The sequence below is a fragment of the Balaenoptera borealis genome, assembly GCF_965194805.1.
Source record: "Balaenoptera borealis genome assembly, chromosome: 1".
Taxonomy (NCBI): Eukaryota; Metazoa; Chordata; class Mammalia; order Artiodactyla; family Balaenopteridae; genus Balaenoptera; species Balaenoptera borealis.
In genome coordinates, this window is record NC_138860.1 from 87,087,069 (window position 1) to 87,108,126 (window position 21,058).

The following is a 21,058-nucleotide window of genomic DNA, read 5'->3' on the forward strand; positions in this document are numbered from 1 at the left end:
ACATTTATGGAGCACACTTGTTTCTGGGGCAAGGACTGAGGCCATGGTTATGTTGACAGACTTCCCCTCTTTATCCCCAGTCAGCCTGCAAAGGGAGATGGATATCCTTGAGGACTGGTTCATCTAATTCTCTCTCCACATGATTTAAAAAGTACTTTTAATATTTTTCTCCACCTAGAGATCCCTCTCTTCTCTATTCCTCAGCACCAGAACGGGACTTTCTCTAACCCCAACCTATTCTTCAAAAAGCCTGTTACCTCTTTCTTCCTTTGAAGCAGAGCCAGTTTGAGAAGCAACTGTAGAAACACCAGACTCTCCTCAGACACACAGGTGTTGCTTTCTTCTCATCGTTGCTCCTTTGTTCCTTTATTCATTCTTTTGTTCATTCACTCATCAGACATTAAGCACCTAATATGTGCTAGGCAATTTGAATAATATAAAATGCAACTCCTACCATCAAAGAGCCCAGTCTAGTAGGGGAAACAAACATGTAAACATATAATGGAAAATACAGAGACCTGGTTGCTAGATGACATATCAGTATTAGAAATGTGTCGCACACAAGAGGCACACTTTTTTAGGTGAGGTTGGAGGGATTTTAAAAGTTTACAGAAAAAAAAAAAAAAAAAGTCTTGAGGGGCCACCAAGTGTGAGAGGAGGCATTCCAGGGAGGATTAATCACCAGTCGGGAAGGGAATTGTAGTAGATTAGAGCAGCCTGAGCATTAGACTGTTTGTGAAAGTAGTGAGAGATGAGACTTGAACAGGCAGAGTGCAGCTCCTGAAGAGCCTAGTAAACCACGTTAAGAACTCTGAACTTTATCCTGTAGGCTTTCATATGCATTTGAGTGTGCTCTCTCTGACTGAAGGGAGGAGAAAAGAGAGACGGGTAGACTGACTGTTCAAGCACGAATTGCTGAGAATCTGAATTTAAAGGGCACTGGAAATAGTGAAGACAGTTTTGTGAGTATTTTTGTGGAAGGGAATGCTTAAAATAAAAAAAAAAATCGCTCCTCTCCCTGTGCCCTTTTCTAACGTAGAGGTGCGTTGGGATATTAGGCCTGGTTCCCTTTCTCCACGTTGCGGTGGGTCGTGCATCATCCACGTTCAGTCCTTTGCTCGGCACTACAATCTCCTCCCGTTTCCAAACTGCTCTCTTCAAATCCTTCTTTGTGCCCGGGTTTTTGGCCGCGGAATGGTGGGAGGAAGCAGAAGTAACTAAGTTGGCAAACGTCTCTGGATATAATCAAATCGTCGTCACCAGTGGTTAAATGCGACAGTTGCTAAGAGGCGTGCACGCCGGGAGACTCCTGCGGCTGCGCTCCGGGGGGCGGGGCTGAGGCGGGGCTTGGGGTGGAGCCGCAGCCTGGAACTGCGGGGAGGGGAGGGGCGGGGCGGGGCAGGGGGAGGAGTTTTAGCCGGAGCCCGGGTCTGGGGACTTGGGAGTCCCTTTTGCGATTGAGTAGGTCGGAGCTGGGGGTGGGTTCGGTTTGGGAGGGTGAGGTTTGAGACCAAGCCCCGGCGGAGACTGCAGGATTTTTGCCTCCGCAACGGCGGAGTGCGGCTGGGCCAGGGGCGGAGTTTTAAGCCCAGCCCTCGGATTCTTGCTTCTGATTGAACGGGGTGGGTCCTGGGGCGGGTCCCGGTTTGCTTTTGACAGCTCTCTTACACAGCTGCAGACGAGTCCGGTGGGTTCAGGAACTTGTGACCCCGCTCTCCGCGCGTCCCCGTCCCCCCGTGGCCCCGGCCCCGGCCATGAAGCGCATCTTCTCCTGCTCCAGCTCACAGGTGGCGGTATGTGCTACAATGTCTGGGAGGATGGGCATGGGGCTGGGGTCCAAGCCCTGTGGTGACAGAAGTCCTGAGTCCCATCTCCACGCACCGTCGCCTTTTCTCTTTATCGGTCTTTCTAGCTCTTCCGCTCCCGCAGTGCAGCCCTCCCGCCCTGCCTTCCTCAAGACCCTGTACCCCCCAAGGTCCTTTCCCTTGGCCCTTTCTTGTCCTCCAAGCCTCTACACCCCCAACTTCTGATATGTTTCCGGCAGCCCCTGCCACCTCCCAAAGGCTCTGTTCTCTACTTCTCTGTTTCCCAGTACTGAACTACCTTCAAGCATCTGTCCTATCCCCAGCCCCTGCTCAGCCCCAAGCCCCTTTCTATCTCCCAAGTACTGCCCCACGCCCCATTTACCAGCCCTGCCTTGTCCTCACAAGCCTGCCCTCCTGTATGGCCCTATCCTGGCTCTCAGTCCAGCAAGTACTTCCAGCCCCGTGCCTTCCCCTAGCCCTTCCTCATAGAGTCTTCTCTGTCCTTGCCCCCATCTCACCCCATGCCACTTCCACTTCCATTCTCTCATCACCACCACTGGGTCTCAGACATCACTCCAAACCTCTTTCCAATCGGTGCTCTGACAGCAGCAGCCTTCTCCTGTTCTCCCCTTCAAGCTCTGCTCCTCTCTGTCCAGTGGCTGTTCAACTCCCCGACCTCCTTCTGCCTGCTCTCTGCAGGTTAATCTTGCAGTCCGGCCTGGCCAGCCTGACAGGCTCTGCCAGAGGAGGACAGTTGCCTGGCTGCTCCCCAAGGAGTGGGTAAATTGCCTGCAGACTCCACTCTGGCCAGTTCACTGCAGTGCCTGGTCATCACACTGGTTCTTGGGCCAGTCAAGGCCTTCTGCCTGCTTCTCCCCAGAATCTTCCTTCATTCTAGACCCTCACCCAGTTGTTTAGGGCCTATACTCTCTGCTTCCTTTGACTGAGCTGGGGAACGGTAATGGTGAGAGGCGAAGAGGATAAAATGGATTCACTCTGAGAGTTCCCAGGAGAAGTCACTGTCCTCCCCATGTCCTCCCAGAACAAAACACACGGAGGAAGACTACAGAAGGGAGTGGCTAAGGGAGGGTATAGCTTCTTCTTCTCTGAAGATCTCTTACAGAGAGACCCCCTAGCTAGGGATGAAATTTTGTGTGGAGACTGGGATGACGGTTCATTTTGAAGTGAAGTAGTCGACTACCTGTAGTAATATTGCTTAGCCTAACTTGACTTTGTGGTGTCATTCATTGAGCAAACGTGAGAAATGCTCAGCTCACTCTGCATGGGCAGGCCACAGAGGCCTGGAAGTGACCTACGAGGCAAGAGTAGGAACTCTGTTGAGGCCTGTTCTCGTCCCACTTAACGTTTGCTTCCCCACTTAGTTTCCACACATTAATCAACCAATCAAAAGGCATTTACTGGAGGATTACTGGACTGAATGTCAATATTATGACGTAGTATGAGTGTGTTTCATGTTTCGTAATTGCAATCATTGTTGCTTTTGTTGTGGTCATCCATGTACAATGCTTGGTGTCAGTCTATTTATCTCTTGTAAAAATAAAATACAGTGTGTGTGTGTGTGTGTGTGAAAAAAAAAAAAAAAGACATTTACTGAATGACTAGTAAAGGTACCAGAAACTGAGGCTACCCAGAATGTCTTAACTCAGGATGATTTTCTTATTCACATGGACTCTTCCTTAGTTACTGAAAGTCCTCCACATTGCCCTGCCCTTTCAGGTTTGTGGAGTCTGCCTGCTCCTTAGGAATCAGGAAACTATCTCATTCTTCCTGATTCTTCAATTGTTGGTCAATGGCTACTTTTCAGGATGCTGGGATGAACAATGGGCTGAATGTTGGAATTTTAAAGCATTCCTCTGTCCTTCTTCATCCCAGCTCTACAGAGGTTTGGCCATGAAGAATTTCTACCCATTCTAAACTCTTCTTAGTACAAGATTATAGGTAGTAAATTAGGTGGACTTAGAACTACTTAGCTGGAAAGAAAACTGTTTTCTCAGTCAGGGTATGGATCCAATGAGATTGAAAATAGACCAGTTTAAGCTGTAAATTGTTTCCTCTTGAAACTTCCCCACACTTCTCATGATAAATTCCTCCACTCCCTGGGTGGCTAACCGCTCTGAACCAGTTTGTCAGAGAAATAGTGTGACAGCCTTCCTGACCACTCCCAAAGCCTGGCTTCCCAGTCATGGCAGAATATTGCCCCTTTCCATCCCCGCTCCCACCCCTGGATCCAGATTGCACCCTCAGATTGAGATAAGGACTGAAGGATCTGTGATCATTTAAAGATTAATCTAAGTCATCCAGAATACGTATAGGAAGTTTAAGAAACAAACAAACAAAAGCCAGCTCCTATAATCTCATTTTGATTTAGTCAAGTAGAGGATACCTTTGAGGGTGTCTTACATAGGCAGCTTACTCTGCCTATGTAGGAAGTAAGTCAGAAAATAGCTTTAAACAGTAGGCACTGGATCAGCTTAGAGGAATGTCAATTGCATTTTAAATTTTTTTTTTTTTTAATTTTATTTATGGCTGTGTTGGGTCTTCGTTTCTGTGCGAGGACTTTCTCTAGTTGTGGCAAGCGGGGGCCACTCTTCATCGCGGTGCGCGGGCCTCTCACTGTCGCGGCCTCTCCTGTTGCGGAACACAGGCTCCAGACGCACAGGCTCAGTAGCTGTGGCTCACGGGCCTAGTTGCTCTGCGGCATGTGGGGTCTTCCCAGACCAGGGCTCGAACCCGTGTACCCTGCATTGGCAGGCAGACTCTCAACCACTGCGCCACCAGGGAAGCCCTCAATTGCATTTTAAAAATTGAGAGACAGCTCCTGGTTCCTCCAGGGCAGCATTTCCATTTCCATTCACCTGTCCTACAGAGGTAGCCACTCTCTCTGCTGTTTCTCTCTCTACTGTTGGTGGTCACAGACACACGACCAGAGATAAGGAGAGGCTGCAGTTACTTCTACAAAGACACCCCCCCAATCCTACGGGAGATACAAAGCTTATCCTTGTTTTGAGTCTGCTGATTGATTTGGTGATTGCTCCCTTGAGGCTGTGTTGGTTATCCTCTTTCCCAAGGTGCTGGGGTGAACAATAGACTGGATCTTGGAATTCGGAAGCAACCCTCTGTTCTTTTTTTTTTTTTTGGTACGTGCCATGTGGCCATGCGGGATCTTAGTTCCCCTACCAGGGATTGAACCCGTGCCCCCCTGCATTAGGAGTGTAGAGTCTTAACCACTGGACTGCCAGGGAAGTTCCCCTCTGTTCTTCTTCACCCTAGCTCTGCGGAGGTTTGTCTGTGAAGAATTTCTACCTATTCTAAATTCTTCTTGGTATAACAAGATTATAGGAAGTAAATTGGGTGGATTTAGAACTATCTAGCTGGAAAGAGAATTATCTACCTTGCTAAGAAGCACCTTTACCATCTATACAGCTTGATTGGCATACATTACCCGATATGATCAAGATCCCTTCCTCCCACTCCCCTGGATAGAGAATTCTGAGCCCAGGAACATCCAAAATGTGCCAAGCAAGGCTAGGAAGGATGGGGATTAGGACTAACATTTATTGTGTACCTACTACGTGACAGACAGTGCTAGGTGCTTTATACAGTGTTATTTTATTAGCAAACTGAGGTTCAAAGAAGTTGTTACATGCCTCAATTCACAAGGATAGAAAGTGTTAGAATCAGGATTTTAAACAGAGAACTTCAGAGTGAGGTCAGCTGATGGTGGTGTCCTGTGATGGAGGTGTAGTTCTAGCTGTCTGCTTTTTCTGAGGGTGATATGGCCCCCCAGGGGGCATTGGATAACGTGTTATTACATCTCAGTTTGTTGGTATGTGGAGCAGTCATTTTGCTTATTATGTCCTTTGAGAATTAACCTGTTTGGAGACTCTTCTCCTTGTACGGAGTAGTGTCTGAAGGTGGGTGGCTTTACCCTGGAGGTGGTCTTAGACTGTTTATTTGAAAATAAGTAAACCTTCCATAGCTCCGTAGTAAATGGCCTGGTGGTGAGAACTAGAATAGGGCATCTGATGGCCTGGGTTCTAATCTCAATTTTACCACTATTTTGTGGTGTGACCCTGGACAGTTATCTAACCTCAGTGTGCTTCAGTTTCTTCTCTGTCAACTAGATAAAATAATATCAGCCCTAACTACTTTCCAGGGATGTTGAGAGGGTAATTGAAATTGCACTTAAAAGGGCTACGAGGAATTACCTCACGAGTATTACCTCAGAATCCATCTACCTTAGATAATTTTATGGTTTAGGCATTTAAAATCTTTCCTGTTCTCGATTAATAATTTGCCCTGGCTATGTATCTGAAAATGAGTTGGCTTCCATAGACCCTTTTTTCCCCACCTCCTCCTATAGCCTCTTCTTGTTGCAATTACACCTCATAAAATGCAATGTGCCCTGCCACCAGTCCCACACTGCTTCCTGTTTTTTTATAAAGATGCCATACACTTGTATAGCTTTTTACAGTTTACAGAGAGATTTTATATACGTTAGCTCATTTAATACTCACAGCATGATGAGTTAGTTATTATTTTCCACATTTTATAGATGAGGAAACAGATTAGAGGTGTTCAGTGGCTTACTATAGGTCACATAGCTGAAGTATGTGAATTACTGAAGTAGCTGAACCAGGCTGTGAACTTAGGCCTGCTGACAAATATTCACCTAGGGCCATTTTCACCATTCCACAGATTTTTGCCTCCTTTCTTCCTTTCCTTTCCTTTCCTCTCTGGACCAAACCAGGCTTTTCCGTGCTTTCAGCTCTGGATGTTTTTACACAGCTCTTTCATGTCCTGTGATACTTCAATTATTGTAATTACCCCACCACCTGAAAAAGTCAAGCTGGCATGGTAGAACAATGTGTGCCCAGGTATGGCTGTTGTCTGGGACAGCTGCACCCTGCCAGGAAAATGAGGAGGGAGGGAAGGGTGGAGGAGGGGAGCTGCCTCCTCAAGCCTAGCTAGAGACCTGTCTTTGCCTTTTGGTGGTTGTTGCCATGGAAGGGGAAGAAGGACTAGCCAGAGGGCATAGGTATGAGAAAGGAAAACGAAAACTCTGTGCTTCTGCTCCTAGTTTTGTGCCCCAAAGCCAATGGGTAGACATGCTATGGATAGGTATTTGGACTCCTAGCTATGACCCAAAGCTAGGTGCCTTGATTTCTCAAATATCTGAGAACAAAGAAACAGAGGAGCACGGGGGTTGGGGCGTTGAGAGGCAAGGTGAACCCAGTCCGGAGTGGTCAGTTTGGTTCAGTTTGCTCCAGCAAGACCTAAAGAGCAAAAGGGAAAGGAGTCGTGGCTACGATTGCTAGGAGGTTGTGCACCTAACAACAATAATCATAATGCTGATAAAAAGACATTTGAAATACTATGCATTCAGTCCTCAAAAATGATTTTTAATTCAGTAGTCCAAGCACCTTTCGGGCCAGGGCTGGCAATAACTGGCGGTAGTCCCCAGTGGCATATGAGTTGGTGACTATTTAACTGGCCCACCTAGAAGGACTAAATGATCTAGACTGAGTGACTTGTGGAACATTGAAAGGATCTCAGGGATGTCCCTTTTCCCTTGCTTGGCATCCTAACCATGTTCTTCTTTTCTCTCTCCACTGTACCCCCGCCTCTTATATTCACACAATCTGTGGCTCTGGACCAGGTGGAGAGATGGAACCGCCGTGATCAGAAGCTTCTGGAGGCAGTGCAGCGGGGGGACGTGGGATGCGTGGCTGCTCTAGCCTCCAAGAAATCTGCCCGACCCACCAAGCTAGACTCGAACGGCCAGTCCCCGTAAGTAAGCCTTCTTGATCCCCACCCTTGGTATGTGGTTCTCTTTAAAGACCCCAAACCCCAATATGATGTAAGACCAGGAAATGCCTACAATGTCAGAGCCCTTTTTTGTCTTAATTAGCAAGTATATCAATAAATCTTCGCTACATATCAAGTGCTGCACAAAGTGGGGGAAGAAGATATTGTCCCTGAGGTCCACACACCTCACGACCCACATCAACAAAATTGACCAAAAAAGGACATAAAGCCCATGAAACAAACGGAAAACTGAAACATACACTAAATAGAGTATTTCTTCATCGTACAAATAGGAGGGTGTGTATGCTTGAGAAATTAGGAGTGCAGTGGTGACCATGAGAGTCATGTGGCTGGAAGGAGTGATTAGGACAAGAGGGATATTAGCCCTTGTCTCTTCCCAAGTCAGCCTGCAAATGTCCAGCCCTCTGCTCTGGCCCACTCTGTGACACTTCCAGTCTGCTAAGTGTCCTGTGCTGAGTTACAGGTAATTATGTGTTCCCTGGACACCCCTGCAGTACTCTGAGATTGCTTGAGACCTGTAGCTCTTATTTCTACCTTTGCTCCCAGCCTCCTCTGAAGTTTTAATGGTAGGCCATTTATATAGGCTTCTCTTTCTCAGAAAGTCAGGCTACGGGAGCTTCCCTCTCTGCTTTTGGGATTGGTTTCGGGGTGACAGAGCTTAGTAGGCAGTGCTTATTCAGGTTCTCCCATTCCTCATCCCCTGGTCCCTTCATCCTTCTGCCTCTCGGCGTTGATTCTGGCAGGTTTCATCTGGCAGCCTCCAAAGGCCTGACAGAATGTCTGACTATACTACTTGCAAATGGGGCTGACGTCAACAGCAAGAATGAGGATGGTGAGTTAGACTAAAGCACTGGGTCATGCTGCTTGCTTTTCCCTTTACAGCAGCAGTCGGGGGGTGGGGGGCCAGTGCTGGGCCCTGCTGGAGGCTCCAACTGCAGCCTTCCAGCTTCTCTCCTGATAAGTTCTGGCCAGTCTCCTTCCAGGGGTTCCACTCCCTGCAAGCTGGGCCTAGCTCACCCCCATTCCCACCTCCACCGCAGGTACCAGGCACTTGGGGAACAGGAATTTCTGGCTCCATGTGGCTGAGAGCCTCTCTGTCTAATCTCCCTCTGATTATCTGTGCGTCTCTTGCCTTCCCTCCCTGTGAGTCATTGGTATGCATGCGGCCACCCACCCTCCCTCTCCCCTTCTTTCCCTTTCCAGGGAGCACCGCCCTGCACTCGGCCACCATTTCCTGCCAGCCACAGTGTGTCAAGGTCCTGCTGCAGGTAAGAGCAACCCCTGATACTACTCCTGTGAAAGGAAGAAGAGGACCCAGAGACTCCTTACTCTGTCTTGTACTCACCAGCAATATTTGGTCAAATGTACCCCTCTCATCCCCAATAAGAGAGCTAGTAATCACTTATTCATTAGTTTGCCAACATTTATTTAACACCTGCTATGTGCAGGCACCCTGCTTAATGCTGCCCTTGAGGGCATGTCGTAAAGCAGCAGTTGCCAGGGACTGACTGCCAGTCAGTCAATATGCATGTATTGAGCTCAGCCACTGGCAGAGGCACTGCAGAGACTAACTGCTGTGATGATGGGCAGGTGGAAGGATGGCAGAGGTGTTCACATTAAACCCAAAGCCTGCTGTCTGTTTTGAGGAGTTTGTGGTGTAGGGGTACAAAGAGAAATATACATGTGAAATGACAGGTGGACAATTCAGAAATAAGTCTCCCAAAGTTCAAAGGCACAGTTCAACAGGCCATTGTGCAAATGGATGTTCTGCTTTGTACTTCCTGGCCCTTTCCAAATTTCCCAGTTATGATCCTAAAATACCAGACATAGACTCAGGTGTCATTTTCCCTAACATGTTTATCTACCTATAACCTGATTTTTCTTAGGCCCTAGGTTTATGAACCAGGGCTGAAATTCAAGGCTGCCTATCATCTGCAAGGAATGAATTGGACTTGCCTAGTAGTTGGCCAAAGTCATGGTCCTCCTACCCCTCCCCACAGTACTGTGAAAGCTAGTGACCCAACAGGGGGTTTGGGATGAGAATGTTGACACCACGCTCCATGCTGCTTCCCTTTGTGGCTCTTTGCAGCATGGTGCCAATGAAGATGCTGTAGATGTGGAAAATCGTAGTCCACTGCACTGGGCAGGTGTGTGCCAGGGGACTGGTGGGAAACAGGGCTGCAGGGACCAGAGGGTGGGGAGGGAGCGGGGGATAACGTTTGGTGGGAAGGGCAGGCCAGAGCTGACTGCTGAAATGGTCGGAGGGGATGCTGCGTCATGGTCTGACTAGGTGTCCTTCCTGCTTCCCCTTAACCCGATCATCCCGCAACCCTCCGTAGCCTTCTCTGGCTGTGCCTCAAGCGTGCTCCTCCTGTGTGATCACGAAGCCTTCCTGGATGTCCTGGATAACGTGAGTGTCAGCTGGGCAGCTGGGCAGGGCCCTACATGGGGAGGCTGCTGCTTTCTCTGAACTTAATTAGCCAAGTTCCATGACCAGGGGTTGTGTAGCACCACCTCCTCTTCCTTCTCCCCATGCCCCTCCTCCTCTTCCACACAGAGAGGTTAAGGCTTATCTTCTGGAGAGCTTCTAACCCTCTGAGAAGGAGTATTTAGCCCCAGCATTGGGGCTTTTTCCTGGAGAGGTGCGGGAACAGGGGAGTTGGTTGCATTGTGTCAAAGCCCTGGTTCCCCCGGCTCCTCGTGAACCCCCTTCCCACAATCTGTGCAGGATGGACGTACACCCCTGATGATTGCATCGCTGGGTGGTCACGCAGCTATCTGCTCACAGCTACTGCAGAGAGGCGCCCGGGTTAATGTCACTGACAAGAATGACAAGTGAGCCTTCCCCGTCTTCCCACCCCCAATCCCCACCCTGACCAATCTAGAAAGGAGCCACTGGGCAAAGTGTGTGTGTGTGTGTGTGTGTGTGTGTGTGTGTGTGTGTGTGTGTATTGGGGAAGAAGGCAGGTTGGTCTCTGTTTTCTTGGGAACCTCTCTCCTTCTCAGTGGTGGTTCAGAAGAGCACTGCTTGTTGCTTCACTGTTTTCCTCTTGGTAAGTTGAGAACGTTTTCCTTATACTTTCCTATTCTGTTGCTGACACTGCCATCTTCCTGGCATAGGTGACTCTGGAAGTAGAATCAATACCTCTGGATCCACTAGTTTAATTTACTGGTTTTCGAACTATCTTCCAAGCAATGGAATACTTTTTCCCCAGTAAAGAATTTATGCACAACCTCAATATATAAAACAGATGGAAGTGGAGCCCTTCCAATTGGCCCCCTGCTTTCTGATGCTACAGCTCCAAGGAATGACATTTGAAAAGTTCTGGTCTGGCCTCATGCTTTGTCACTGGCTGGTGTTGGTCTGTGGTTCTCCTGACCACACTGAGTGAGAGCTGACCTTGTGAGTGGATTTTTTGAAACCAGGACTCCTGGATTCCATGAGAAAAGCTTATGCTCAGATTTGTCCCAACCCATAGATCGGCTCTGATCCTGGCCTGTGAAAAAGGCAGCACTGAGGTGGCTGAACTGCTCCTGAGCTATGGAGCAGATGCAGGGGCGGTGGACAGCACGGGGCATGATGCTTTGCATTATGCTCTACGCACACAAGACAAGATACTGTGGAGGCTGCTGCGGCAGGCCCTGAACCGGCAGGGGCGGGGAGGTAAAGCCAATACCCTTTTGTAACCTCAAGATGCTCCCCGATAGCCTTAGAATCAGAGAAGCGTCTTAGAATCCCATTTGTTTCCATGGAAATAATAATTGTCACTTTAGTTGAGAGTTTACTTATTTATTGCTGCTGCTCTGAAATGACACCAAATTCCCAAAAGCACAGTCACAAAATTCTTCAAAGCAGCCTTGTCTCTCACTGAAGGCAACTCTGGCTAGCACTATTGCTAGCATTTATGAGTTGCAATTGTACATCTATTTATGTGATTTGATGGTCAATCTCTCTCTCTCCCCTACTAGACTGTAACCCCCTCAGATGACAGGCCAGCTCTGTTTTGCTCACCATTGAGGTCCTGGTGTCTATAACAGTGCCTGGCACAGTGTCCAATAAATAAGTGAGTGAATGAAATGAATGAGCTGGCATATCTCTGAGATAGGAAACGAAGGTTGCTGGACAGCTAGGGATCCATCAAATAGGGGTGGCTTTCCCTATTCGACATGTGTGGTAAAGGATTAACACTGAGGGGCCACTCCTTTCAGAGAAAGTCTGAAGGCAGAGTGTGGGCTAGAAGCATGTGGGCCCTGTCTCCTCTCTCATTTTCCCCATGTCTTTTCATATAGGTCAGGGGTTAGTTCAACATCCAGATCTTGCATCCCAGGTAAGACCCTAAGTGCCTTCTCCTTTTGCTTCTGACCCACCCCAGGCTTTCCCGCTGGGATATCTCCCAGGCAGTGATCACCGGGGCATCGAGACAGTCTTAAGAGAAGAAAGGCCCTCTTGGGCTAGCTGCCCGGGTTTACTTCACTGTTCCTTTTTCTCCATAGGCCTCTCCATCTGAGCCTCAGGTGGGTTCTCCATGGAGAGCGGAGCCTGAGGAGGAGCAGGAGGAAGAAGAGGATGAAGATCCATGTTCAGAGGAGTGGAAGTGGAAGTATGAAGAGGAGCAGAGGAAAGTTTCCCAGTTGGAGCAGGAGCTGCTGCGAAATACGGAAGAGTGTAAGGCTCAATCTGCAGCTTATCTGGGCCTGGAGAACCAGATTCAAGAACAGGTTCGGGAGCTGGGGCTCCTCCTATCGCAAGAGCCCGGAGCTCCAGGAGACCAGGGCTCTAGTCTCCGGCCTGGAGGAGATGGCGTGGAGCAGGGTCGTACCCTCAACCTGCTGGCTAAGTGCGTACAAGAGCTAAAGAAGCAGCAACAGGCAGCAGCCGCAGCTGCAGCAAAGCCAGTAGTAGCTTCCAAGAGGGCTGAGCATTCAGCTGGAGGGGTGATCCAGTATGAAGCCCATGGAAGGTCCCAACCAGAAGAACAGGAGCCACCCCAGAGCCCAAGGTCTGAGACCACTGGGAAATCCACAGGACAGCAACCGACCACCAATGGTGGGCAGGCCCTTGGCCCTGATCATACTGACCAGCTGCATGCTGGCCAGAAGGCGAGGCCCCAGGCCCCAGGGGCTGAACCAACAGGCACAGTGGCTGAACCAGTGCGCACAGCAGCCATGAACCAGCTCCTGCTACAGCTGAGGGAGGAGCTGGCTGCCGTGTGGCGAGAAAAGGATGCAGCCCGGGGGGCTTTATCAAGACCAGACCTGGAGGGAGCTCTGGGGACGTCCCGGGCTGAGGCCGCAGCAGCAGCCTGGGAGAAGATGGAGGCCAGGCTGGAGCGGGTGCTGGTGAGGCTGGATTGGGCAAAAGCAGGATTACAGATGAAACCTGAGGCCCCTGCCCAGGAGCCCAGAGAGGGAGCCCCAAAGGCAGGCCCAGGGGCCATCACCAAAGAGGGTGAAGGGAAGGAGGAAGGGGCTCCTGGGGCCTGCGGAGAGCCTCTAGGGGCCCCTGGAGGGGAACAGATGCCAGGAGGGGGCCTGGCGGAGGGACAGCTGGAGAAGGAGGTGTCAGCTCTGAGGCTGAGCAACAGTAATTTGCTGGAGGAGTTGGGGGAGCTGGGCCGGGAGCGGCCGTCCCTGAGCCAGCGGCTACAGCGGGAGTGCGTGCCCAAGCCAGAGGCGCAGGTCCGGCTACAGCGGGAGTGCGTGCCCAAGCCAGAGGCGCAGGTCCAGCTACAGCAGTTGTGGTGGAGTGTGGGGCTGCTGACAGATGAACTGGCCCTGGAGAAGGAGGCCACCGAGAAGTTGCGGAAGCGCCTGGCCTCCCAGAGCAGAGGCCTCCGGGGACTGTGGGACTGCCTGCCCCCGGACCTGGTGGGCAGGGGGAGTGCACGGTGCCCAGCGGCCGAGCCCCTGGAGGAGCTGCAGGCCTGCGTCAGCGCCCTGGTGGCCAGGCACCGCGAGGCCCAGCAGGTGCTGGCTCGGCTAGAAGAGGAAAACCAGCAGCTGCGGGGCTCCCCTGCCCAACGTAGGGAACCGGGCACCTCCTCAGAGGCCTCAGCGTCCCTCCAAGTTGAAGCTCTGGAGCAAGACCTGGGGAAGCTGGAGGAAGAGCTGCGGGCGGTTCAGGCCACGATGAGCGGGAAGAGCCAGGAGATCGGGAAGCTGAAGCAGCTGCTCTACCAAGCCACGGAGGAGGTGGCTGAGCTCAGGGCCCGGGAGGCGGCCAGTCTGCGGCAGCACGAGAAAACTCGGGGCTCACTGGTGGCCCAGGCCCAGGCTTGGGGCCGGGAGCTAAAGGCCCTGCTGGAAAAGTATAACACGGCCTGCCGGGAGATGGGTCGGCTGCGGGAGACGGTGGCCGAGGAGCGGCGCAGGAGCGGGGACCTGGCCGCGCGCGCGGCGGAGCAGGAGCGCCAGGCCAGCGAGCTGCGCTTGCGCTCCGAGCAGTTGGAGAAAACGGCGGAGCTGCTGAAAGAGAAGGTGGAGCATCTCATCGGGGCCGGCCGGGACAAGGAGGCCAAGGTGAGCAGACCAGGCAGCCGAAGGGAGCGTCAGGGCAGGTTTCTGTTTGTTTAGGGTTGGCTGACCGGAATCTATCTTTGGTCCGTCCGATTAATACCCCAAACGGAACACCAGTCATTTGCAAGGACCGCACTCTGTTCTCCTGGGTCTGAGGGGGTCTGGGATTGAGATGGGAGGTGAGGTAAGTTATAAATACAAGAGAGAAGGAGGGCTTAGGTATTAACATTTGGGACGCAGGGTTCAGAAGCAGTGTGGTCAGGGCTACCACCGTCGGGGTACTACGGTTCAATCGGCATTTGACTTAGGTAGTGTATTAGCCTGCGAAGACAGCGGATGCTGTGGTTTTGCTAGGGTTCTGAGGAGGTGCCTGGGGTAGGGGTTGCTGACGGGTTAAGAGAAGTAGACTAGACTGTAGTCCCTTTCTCCCCTCCCACTTCAGTCAGAGTGGGCTCTACAAAAGATTTCCGTTGGCAAAGAGGGTGCCAATGCAGAGAAAAACAAAAGTTTGAAAACCATTGTGTTAGATACCCGAGTTTCCTAATGATTGCTCCAAAAGTGAATATAAGTCTACAGGCTTCCAACAGACATGTTTTACAAATTCGAAAACATCAATTTACAAATGAATTTAGTAATTGTAGAACTACCTGTGCAGTGAGTGAATTCAGACTTATCAAAGTTTGTGTACATGATCAAATTTATAAGGATTAAAAAATATAGGGAGTATACATTTTACGGACTATAAAGGACATAAAAATAGAAGGAACGTTATACAGAATAGGAATCAGTGTGGGGTGGGGCTAATTAAAGAAAGGAATTTTCTGTCGGTGTTGAAGGGGAAGATAAAAGTAGACAAATGAGCAAAAGAAAATAGTGTAGTGGGCTCCGTCCGAACTGAGGTTGTCTGCATTTGAATTTCAATTTCAAAACGAACTGATTGGGAATTCCCTGGCGGTCCAGTGGTTAGGACTCCTGGCTTCCACTGCAGGCGGCCTGGGTTTGATCCCTGGTCGGGGAACTAAGATCCCACAAGCTGCATGGTGTGGCCAAAAAAAAAAAAAAAAATGATTGATCTTGGGTGAGTTATCTAAGCCTCAGTTTTCTCATCTATAAAATGCGGATAATAACAGAGTTGTGAGAATTACATTAAATAAGACATTATATTTAAAATAGGACAATTTTTGGCAAATGGCTAGTACTCAGTAGAAGTTAGCTAGTTTTATTATTCCTACTACCACTATTTCTATTACTGCTGGTTATTGTTAACTGCATTTGTACCTCAGTCTCACAAACCACAGAAACTCATCTCCATTTCCCTCAGTGGTCAGTAGGCCAAAGTAGGTCAGGATCCAGTACAGAGTTAAGAGTGTGGCCCATGAATTCAAAGAGATCTTGGTTCAAATTATGATTTCATCACTTATTAGCTGTATGATTTTGACAAATTACTTAGCTCAGGCACCTTATCTACAAAATGTGAATAATAATACTTCTCTCAGAGAAGGATTGTTCTTCTCAGAACAGAAGAAGAGCTCTTTTGAGTATTAAGTGAGACAATGTGTGTAAAAGTATCTGGCAGGTATTAAATACCCAATAAAAGGAAACTCACCTTGACTTTGGGTGGTATTGGGGTGGCAAATGACTGGGGCCTCATTGGTTCCTTTTCTTTCCTTTTGACCTCAGATCAAGGAATTGTTGAAGAAGTTGGAGCAGCTTTCAGAGGAGATTCTAGCAGTTCGGGGAGAAAACGCTCACCTTGCCCGACAGCTGCAAGTATGTCTGGCCCTCAGGGGAATGGACACTGCTAGAGAAGAGGGTGCACAGTGGAAGTGATGTACCTGTGGGAGAGATTCTGGGGATTCCAGAGGCCTGGCCAGGCAGTGGTCTAGGCTGAGCCAGTGATGGGCCAAGGGAGCCTACCTGGCACAGCTGAGCACTTCACTTCATTGTTCCTCATGCTTGGGGGATGAGGGTGAGTGTGAGAGGCTGGGCACATGACCTCCCATTGATGCCCACTCCCAGGATTCCCAGAAGAACCACGAAGAGATCATCTCCACCTATAGGAATCATCTGCTGAATGCTGCTCAGGTGAGCCTGGGGGCAGGTAGAGGCAGAGAGCTGGCCAGGGGGCATTGCATTTGGCATCCCTTCTCTTACCTGCACAGACTCGTCTCTCAGGAAGCTGGACTTTAGATGTCCCAGTACCAGGTTTCTGGATCTCATTAGGCAGACTGAGAGAAGTTATGCATGAATGTGAGGGGGAGAGGTGTTTGCCCCTTCTTTTCAATTCCCTGATCGATTGTAAGGCTTTTGCCTGTCCCCTATGCCCCTTCTCAGTGTCCTCCTGAGCCAGCTTATCCCTCGCCAAGGAAGAAGAGGTGGGTGGCTCGCTCCTTTATTAGGAATAATAATAACTACAAAGAATCGAACACTTATTGTGTACCCGGTGCTTTGCTCCATATTCACAGTTGTAACCTTCACAGCAGTTCTAAAAAGTCGGCATGATTATCTTCCTTGTAAAGATTAGGAAACAGCTATTGAGAAGTTAAGTAGTATAAGTGAGGGCACGTAGTTAGTAAGTAGCATCCTACTCTACCATAGAAACTCTCCCTTTCCTGTCTCTCTCATTTCCTTTTCTTCATCTCCTTTTGTTTCTTTCATGCTGCCTTCAGGGCTACATGGAACAGGGTGTGTACAATATCCTACTGCGAATCCTCAGCATCCAGGAGGAGTGAGGCATCCTGTGCCCTGAAGAACATGGGATCTCTCTGTTGTGAGTTGTGGTTTGAGGGTGATGAGGGAAGGAGCTTGGGAGAAAGGAGGCTCAAGGATAGAAATTGGAGTCTCCTCTTGCCCCATGTGGTAGCTGACACTAGGGAGTCCTGTGGGGCATAGAGCATTTTGAGGTGAGGTCAATTGAGAAGACATGATATGGGGAATCACTGGGTGGAGACAGGAATCAGTGAGCACGTAGACTGAAGGGGTCTGACTTATGAGATGGAGACAGAAAAGAGGAGTTGAATGACTCTCCTAAGGTCTGGGGTAGAGAGATACCAGTGCAAGTGGGATGGTGGGATAGTGGTGCACAGTTGTTTCCTAGTGTGGGACTCTACAGATTCCAGAATCTCTCCTTCACTCCCACACCACTCTTTCAAAGTGTAGTCATCCTCCAGCCTTCTCCCTGCCCCTATGCAGGCAGCCATCTTCTCCAGTCCAGATAGATGAGGATCATCTTTAGCATCTTGGCATGGGTGGGAGGAGACTGAGGGTATAGAAGTGTGCATTTCATGCTTGAATTTCTTCTTTCAGGGAATAGAGCATCCCTGGTTGCCAGAGCCTCCAACGGGCTGTGGTGGGTGGTGGGTTGGCCACTATGGGTGTGTGGGTGGGGCTTCACCTGACGTTATGGACCACAGACCTGAGAACCTGAACCCTGGAATCAGCATGCATGAGATCAGAGGAGGTGTGCATGGAAGCCAGCTCTGTGGAGAATAAAGCAGGAGGCAGGATGATGTTGGGTGTCATTGTTTTTACTGCCTAAATGGGCATGGGGGAAGGAATCTTTTTCATTCCTTTTTGATCACAAATGGCCCCATAAGTTAGCTGCTTTCAAACTTTGATTATGATCCATAGTAACAAATACATTTTACATCCTGTGTGTACATACCTGAAATAATATTTACCCTAACTATTTCTATTCTGTTCTATATTCCGTCAAAAAATATTGGTTACAATACATCCACTAATGGGTCAAGACCCAGTTTGAAAAACAGCATTCTCACAGTTTGAAAAACAGCCCTCTGTAAAAATGGAGATTGACATTCTTCCTTTCTCTTTCTCAAATCTGCTTCTTACTGACTGACACACCTCTAATCTTTTTCTCTACCTTGGGACTCCTCAGTCCACTATCTTTTTTAAGAAGGATAGATGTAGAGTCCTAGATTTTCTTCAAGATGTACAATCTAAAATATTCTATCATGTGTTAAACCATGTGTCTAGATTTGAGGTGCATGGTCTTATGTAGTCAGTGTTCTTTGCCCCAGGTGCAAAGAGGGATGAAAAGTCTGATTCCTGGAAGAGGGAAGAAGGGATACTCAGCTTTGGCTTCTTCCCCCCAGTTCTGTTCTCAGGCTGAAAAAATGTATCTCTTTGGGCCACTTCCCCTGGGTCTCCTCCCCTTCCTGCCCCTCCACCAGCCAGACTGCTAGGTGAGAGTGAGGCAAGTGAGTTCCTCCAAAATCTGGAATTGCAGTTTGGTGGCCGCCACACTGATCCCTCCCAGTTCCTTCTCGCAGCCCGCCCCCTGCTGGGTTATGCTGGGTCAGGCGGCAGCGGTTTGGCAGTAGAGACTGACTGGGCTGAGAGAAGAGTGGGGAGGGGCCGTCGTGGAAGACAGGGGGCCACTGGAGGGCTGCAGAGCCTCGCTCCAGGGTCTGGCCAGGAAAAGAGCAGCTATGTAGATTAGGTCCTAAAGAAGATGAGGGTCAGCTTCGGGGTTTATGTGGATGGGCACAAGACTGCTTTAAGGTTGGGAGAATGAAGAGAGGAGGAATTGATGGGGAAAAAGAAGGATGCAGCTGCCAGCAGAGCATCAAAATGTCCAAGTCATTTCTATTAAGGGGAACAGAACCTCTCTTTTCCTTTCTACCCTTAGAGTTACCAAAGAATAGAAAAGGACTGTTACATTCCTTATTATATATGCAGTGTGGGGTGGGAAGAATGAAGAAACTGCTGAGAGAAGGGTCCAGAGAGGGGGAGATCATTTTGCTAAGTTCAAGTATGAGTCAGGAAACAGCTCTGGTAATGGAAGCCAGGCCCTTGGCTTCCTCTGGAGCTCCTGGAAGCTGATCCCAGGATGGCTGAGCTGTGGGAATGGTCAGTGATGTTAATGATAACACAGAAGTGGAGCCTTCTCCAGCCCCTGGTCTTCCTAAACAATCTCCCTCTATACAGCCCCATAAACTGTTACCCCAACACCCCCAAGCCCTGAAATTTTCCTTGATTTCATAAATAAATCTTTCTTTCTCAAAGTAACTCTAGTCTTAATGTTCCCCTCTTTCCTCCTGGGCTGTCTCTTCAGTCGGACTTCTGTAGGGACTTATTACTCCTGCTTCACTTCCCCTTCGTGCTCCAGGCTTCAGATGTGAGTGCATGCGTGAGAGTAGGTGAAGCTCGGTGAGCCATGATGGGGTTCAGAACATGTTTTTGAATGCCTTCGATCTGAAACTTGGTTCTGATTTGCAGCTTCCCTCCTTTGTCTGGTAACATTACTTTATTAAACTGATATTTAAAGGGCCTACTAAGTGCCAGGCACTGGGGATAGAGAGAACTTGCAGGCAGGATCAGACTCAGGCGCCCTGGTTCCTAGTTTTATGTTATCCTGTAGGGATGCTAGAACTTATAACTGCAATTAACTCTTTTTTTTTTTTCTTGTGAATTTGTTTTTATTGGGATATAGGGGATGGGTTGCGAAATATCTCCGTGGGTTATGCCCCATCAGGGAAATGTCCATTCTAATCTCCCTGGAATAGCTTTTGGAACTTTTTCTTGGAGCTTCTGCTCTTGCTATCACCAGCCTCTTTAGGTCCACTGCTGAGCGGCTCCTCCTTGGAAGAGAATTTCCTCTTTTTCTTGGGGACTCAAATTAACTATTAAAGGAGATCCCTCCTTTATGAAGTCACTAGGAATCAAGGTGAGGTTTTTTTTCTTTACATTTTTACAGCTTTATTTGGGTATAACTGACATACAATAAGCTGCATGTAAAGGGTACAGTTTGATAAATTTTGACATATGTGTACACCCATAAAACCATCACACCGTCAAGATGATGAACATCTCCATCACTCCCAAAGAGTTCCCCCATCTCTCTTTTGTTTTTAAATCCTCCCTCTTCTCCTTCCCCTGAAACCACTGAAAATTCTAGAAGATACAAACTAGTCCATAGTAACTTTTGATGTAGAGGACTTAACAGAACAAAAAATGAGCTCAGGGCCCGATGAAGATTCAAGTGTTGGAGGGAGCAGTTGGGATTTAGAACCAAATACCGGAGCTTAATATTCCACCATTGCTGGCAGCAGAGCAGCAAGGAAAGAACCTGAGTGTCAGGAGAGGGCAGACATCCTCCCTAGGGACAAAATCCACAAAGTAGTTGGGTATGGTCCAGTTCAACAGGTACCTGGGGATGTTGGTATGCTGGCACCTTCAGTCTTACGGCTGTGGAGTCTCATGGGAAGGATTATACTGAAGGTTTAAGCTAAATGAGAGGATTACTCATATAATTTATTAAAGCACTCTTTTTGTATGCCAATTATTGGTTTAACCATCTTGCTGCTGCTAGACTGAGAACTCCTGCAAGGATTTTATGTCCTCACCACCTAACAATCTTTGAACAGCATTCAAATATTTATTGAACAAGTGACATTATCACTTAGGTCCCAGCCGACTAAGTATAAAATGCTATGAATTTTTCCAGTACCTAGTTTGGGTAAACTGCGCTCACGTTGGTACTTTCAAGGGACCTGCCTGCGAGTGATTAGCTTAGTTGAGAATGGGGCCTCTGGAAGGTCTACGGCTTTGGAGGAAGGAGAGCAGGCAGTTCAGAGTGGCAGAAAGGTGCCCTTTTTGGGTGAGAAAACCTCCCCTCTGTTCCCTTTCAGCTACTCCAAAGCTGTGGGGTCTCTGATGACAGTGTATTTGAGGTAGGGGGTAGGGGACCACAGGCAAAGTTAGGGTTTAGGTAGAGTTTGGATTTTAGCAGCCCATGTTTTCTTACCCTTAGGGAGAGAGACTCTAAGTAGGAACCTCTTTATGCGATCAGATTCCTGTTCCACACCGTCTTATTTGCAGCATTCTTCCACCCCAAGCGCATACACGAGTTTGCAAGGGTCACA

At 49.0% G+C, this 21,058-nt stretch overlaps 1 protein-coding gene across 3 annotated transcripts; it reads left to right on the plus strand.

The window, feature by feature from the left end:
- The first annotated feature begins 1,428 nt into the window (after positions 1-1,428).
- ANKRD35 (ankyrin repeat domain 35) lies at positions 1,429-19,198 on the plus strand. Of its 3 annotated transcripts, none has more exons than XM_082367415.1 (15): positions 1,429-1,465; positions 1,673-1,793; positions 7,486-7,616; positions 8,399-8,487; positions 8,859-8,923; positions 9,745-9,802; positions 9,995-10,065; positions 10,384-10,490; positions 11,135-11,319; positions 11,946-11,983; positions 12,150-14,174; positions 15,852-15,941; positions 16,191-16,256; positions 16,841-16,941; positions 17,478-19,198. In XM_082367415.1, exons 2-14 carry the CDS (start codon positions 1,755-1,757, stop codon positions 16,901-16,903), a joined length of 3,027 nt encoding a protein of 1,008 aa, XP_082223541.1. In that variant the 5' UTR covers positions 1,429-1,465; positions 1,673-1,754; the 3' UTR covers positions 16,904-16,941; positions 17,478-19,198. The 3 variants fall into 3 exon arrangements, with proteins under 3 accessions (XP_082223541.1, XP_082223542.1, XP_082223543.1); XM_082367416.1 differs by having other exon boundaries at positions 1,442-1,465; positions 1,679-1,793; XM_082367417.1 differs by lacking the exon at positions 1,429-1,465 and having other exon boundaries at positions 1,477-1,793; positions 12,150-13,334; positions 13,377-14,174.
- The last annotated feature ends 1,860 nt before the right edge of the window (positions 19,199-21,058 follow it).

What these genes read in the sequence shown, in the direction of transcription:
- ANKRD35 (XM_082367415.1), top strand. Translation starts at nt 1,755, where the DNA reads ATGAAGCGCATCTTCTCCTGCTCCAGCTCACAGGTGGCG. An exon ending in TAGTCCACTGCACTGGGCAG is followed by an intron (nt 9,803 to 9,994) that starts GTGTGTGCCAGG and finishes AACCCTCCGTAG; the next exon opens with CCTTCTCTGGCTGTGCCTCA. An exon ending in GAACCGGCAGGGGCGGGGAG is followed by an intron (nt 11,320 to 11,945) that starts GTAAAGCCAATA and finishes CTTTTCATATAG; the next exon opens with GTCAGGGGTTAGTTCAACAT.